Genomic DNA, 3,996 nt, shown 5'->3' with positions numbered 1-3,996 from the left:
CCCTGGTGTATAGTATTGTACATGTATATATATGTATATAAAATATATACGAGTATGTGCACACTTACTAAATTCTGTCTTTTCAAGATACACGCTATCACGCATCCATGTTTTCTTGTTCTTTCCTGATTTTCAGGTTCTGTATGTAAATTAGTCATTATCTCTTCCTCTTCGTAGAACTCATCTAAGAAATAAAATCAATAAATGCAAGTAGATATGTGCATTTGCAAAGATGTCTCTTTAAATTAAGTATTAAAAAATTCCAAGGAAAAACACTCAGTAAAGTCAAGCAAAACAAAATTTGAAATTAATTAAGGAAACAACGAGTAACAGTACAATAAAACAGCAACGATATGTATAATTACAACTTACTCATAAGTAAATTATTTTCAGTTAGGCAAGTATCAACATCATTTGAAAGGGTTTCTGCTGCAGTTTTGATTTCTTGTTTTAGTTCATTTGAACTAGACAACTGAAACTTATAAAATATTTTCATCTTTTTATTTTATTTATTAATTGTATGCAATGTGTATTTTTTATTTCTATTCTTTAATGTGTATTATTTTAAATAATTGTTGTAGTTTATTAAAATCATTTAAGTAGTTTATTAAAAGAGTACTTACAGCAAATATTAAAACACAAGCGCACAGCACGAGACCTTTCATTTTGTGTAGTTTATATCTTTACTGCTATGAGTGCAATTATATTCAAGATAACTACAACTGCGTATATATACTCTCATTCCAAAATATAAAAAGCATAGGTTAAAGAAACAAGATCATAGCTCGTAATAAATATTAATTACGTAACATTAATGAATAGAGATAACTTGCCATAATAATATCTACTCAAATGTAATTTTCCAATGTGCATTAGTAAAGATATAACAATGAAATTAATGTTAAAATTATTTAATTTTAACATTTGATTTTGTATTTGATACTTAATTATAAACTTAATTGTATAATTGTTAAAGTAATGGTAACGTATTAATAATATAATAATATAAATGATAATAAAATAATAATATTAAATTTTAAATATTTATACAGTTAACGAAAAACTTATTTGCTATTCTGAAAACTGCATCGTGATTTATATACATAGAAGCTTAATTATGTAATGCGTTGCATTATAAAATTGAGAAATGTTATAATGTTTTGTAAGCGAAAACACTTCTTTTTACGAAGTAGTTCATACACTATTAACAATGATATGTACAATTAAGTGCAATAATTTGTTTTATTAAGATTATTACGAGAATACAAATGTATAAATTATACACTGTCCTTTTATTATATTCGACATTGATGTCTAAAAGTAAGCAAGAGTATAAAATTATTTTTTAGATTTTTTAATTTCTATTTACAGTGTACTTAATTTATTAAATTGCCGATACATTGAGATAAAAGACTATTTATTTTCTTATTTCAATTGTATTAGTTCATACAAAATAATTATTAATTATTGTTTATATAATGTATAGATGTTTAATTATTTCCCTCTTTTTAGATACTTAATTATTTCCATCTTCTTCACTCTCTCCATCTTCATTTAGCCCTGCAATAGGAAATAATCTGTGCGCACCTTTTACCCCACACTTCATTGCTACAACACCTCTCTTACATTCTTCTTGCGGAGTGTTTTTCACTAAAATTTGTGATGCAAATGCATTATGTTAAGTCTTACATTAAAATAAAAAAAATATTTAAAAATATGCAATAGGTCATATAAGTATATGTATATGCATTACATGTATACATATATGCATAATAATTTTATATATAATATTTATCTGATACTTTTTCTCTATATATGTATAGATACATTCATCTATACATATAAAATTATATGTATAAATTCATTATTTTTACTTGTATACAAACAATATCTTATGCATATATTATTTGCAATATAATTTTATATTAATAAATAATATAAATATATATTAATTTATATAATTATTATAAAACAAAATATACGATTTTATATACATATACATATCTCTCTCTCACAATTATTTGAATTAAAAAAATAATAAGTAGGATTTCTTCAGCTATAGAGATATAAAATTATTTATCGCATATAAACATGCTTATTAACTTTAAATTAATTTTTATATTTTTATATTTATAATAATAATAGTAGTTTACCCTTTGTAGCACAATCACGTATAAATTCATCGATTTGGATTTTTAAGGGATGATTAGCAAATATTTTGTCCATATCTGCGTAAAATTTCTCTTCCTTAAGTTCTGATCCTTCCATCTGATATTGATAAAACAAATAATGAACGTTATCTATCTTTCATAAAATTTACATACTAGATTATATGTATACATATAAATAGATTTCTCACTTATCTAAAAGACATATTATTCTACTTGAAGATATTAATTTGAAATATATCTCATTGAAGTTAAATTATCACATTTATTAATAAGTGTTTACAATAAAAAAATCTGTTTCAATTTTGTAATCTATTATATAATTTGCAATGTTTTACTATTCCCGCATTCTACATCAGATATTGTAAACACACTAACATATTACTTTAGAATTATCTTTTAAAATCTTACCCAATTCAATTTTCTTAGAAGGCACTCCATGACACAACCATGCTTTTGTGTTTTTTCTTGCAATTCAGATTTTTCGATATCATCATCTATTATATCTCTTATGTCATAACCATCCTCTAGAAAGTAAATCGCAATATTAAAAATGAATATTTATTTTCTTATGACACATATTTTAGTTATTTAAAAGGAAGCGTTTACAAAATTAATTGCTTTTCTAACAAATTTACTAACAAATAAAATAAAATCACATTTTATTTTTTATATTATCTGTAAATTTCTCTTCTGTAAACTTAATTTTTATATAATATCCATTTAGAAAATGTCAAAGTTCTAGCATAAAAGTATAACATTTATTTAAATATTCTAATAAATATTGATCTAGAATTTATGTAAAACAAATGAATAAAATATATTTTGAATACTTATTGTTTACCATAGTTCAAACCAGCTTCAATAGCACAGGAATTTACAAATTGCATTCCACTATTAGGCTGTTCTCCTAGACTATGCATTAGAGTCATAGAGGAAGTAAGAGACTATAAAAAGCATATATTTTATAATTTTATTTACCATATATTATATTTAATTAAATTTATTTTCAGTTATTATACAATACAATATTATTAGAAAACTCATGGTATGGTCATATAATGTATTTATTGTTCATTACTGAAATAAAAACTGATCTATAAATTATAAATAGAATTTTGTATTTGTTAATTATATTTTGATTAATTTTTAATAGAGAAAATGACTTACAATACACGCTAAAGCGCAGATGCAAAACTCGAAGACTTTCATTCTGCGTAATGTTCTTTGCGAGTAAATGTTATTTTGTGGAATCTGTAGTCGGCTATCGGAAGATGTCGTATTTATACTAATTCCAAATATAAAGTGCATAGGTCAAAGATATGCAATCAAATCGGACACAGCGTTCAAAAATCGCAATTCTCAGATTTTATTGTTTATCGTAGTCAATTTATCATATCGTATTTATATCACTTTACATATACCTAAGCAAATTGTTTATTTGATTAAAGATAATAAGATCACAAAGTTCAAAGAGACACGGTAGAGTACTAAATCGTCAAATACTAAATAATTTTCCTGTAAATTCTTCATGTAAAACATGGTATCAGTTTTCATAGAGTTTTTCGCAGATTGATAGTGAAAAACGCTTTAAGAAATTTTCATATTGTTATATTACATTATACTAAAAGACACTTCGCTTTTTTCCAGAGTCATATTATATTAGAAATTATTAATAGTATATGCTAGAAAAACAATTTTAGATATGCACACTGCGTGACTTAAATATGCACATAACTAAATTACTAGATGAATAAAAATGTTGTTTTGATTCGACATGTATAGCACGCTTATCAAACTTGATAAATGCAGCATCACAATGCGTTTA

The 3,996-nt window shown here is 23.8% G+C and overlaps 1 protein-coding gene across 1 annotated transcript; it reads right to left on the bottom strand.

The window, feature by feature from the left end:
* Positions 1-1,253: 1,253 nt before the first annotated feature.
* LOC105571203 (pheromone-binding protein Gp-9-like) lies at positions 1,254-3,455 on the bottom strand. Its single transcript, XM_012028674.1, has 5 exons — positions 3,339-3,455; positions 3,013-3,115; positions 2,580-2,695; positions 2,154-2,268; positions 1,254-1,650 (listed from the first exon to the last, which is right to left on the bottom strand). The coding sequence occupies exons 1-5, from the start codon at positions 3,378-3,380 to the stop codon at positions 1,517-1,519; spliced, it is 510 nt and encodes a 169-aa protein (XP_011884064.1). The 5' UTR covers positions 3,381-3,455; the 3' UTR covers positions 1,254-1,516.
* Positions 3,456-3,996: the final 541 nt, after the last annotated feature.

The sequence above is a fragment of the Vollenhovia emeryi genome, unplaced genomic scaffold, assembly GCF_000949405.1.
Source record: "Vollenhovia emeryi isolate VEMERY1.0 unplaced genomic scaffold, V.emery_V1.0 DF941036.1, whole genome shotgun sequence".
In the NCBI taxonomy this organism is placed as follows: Eukaryota; Metazoa; Arthropoda; class Insecta; order Hymenoptera; family Formicidae; genus Vollenhovia; species Vollenhovia emeryi.
Note: the sequence above shows the minus strand (reverse complement) of the source record. Positions and strands in the feature narration are given on the sequence as shown.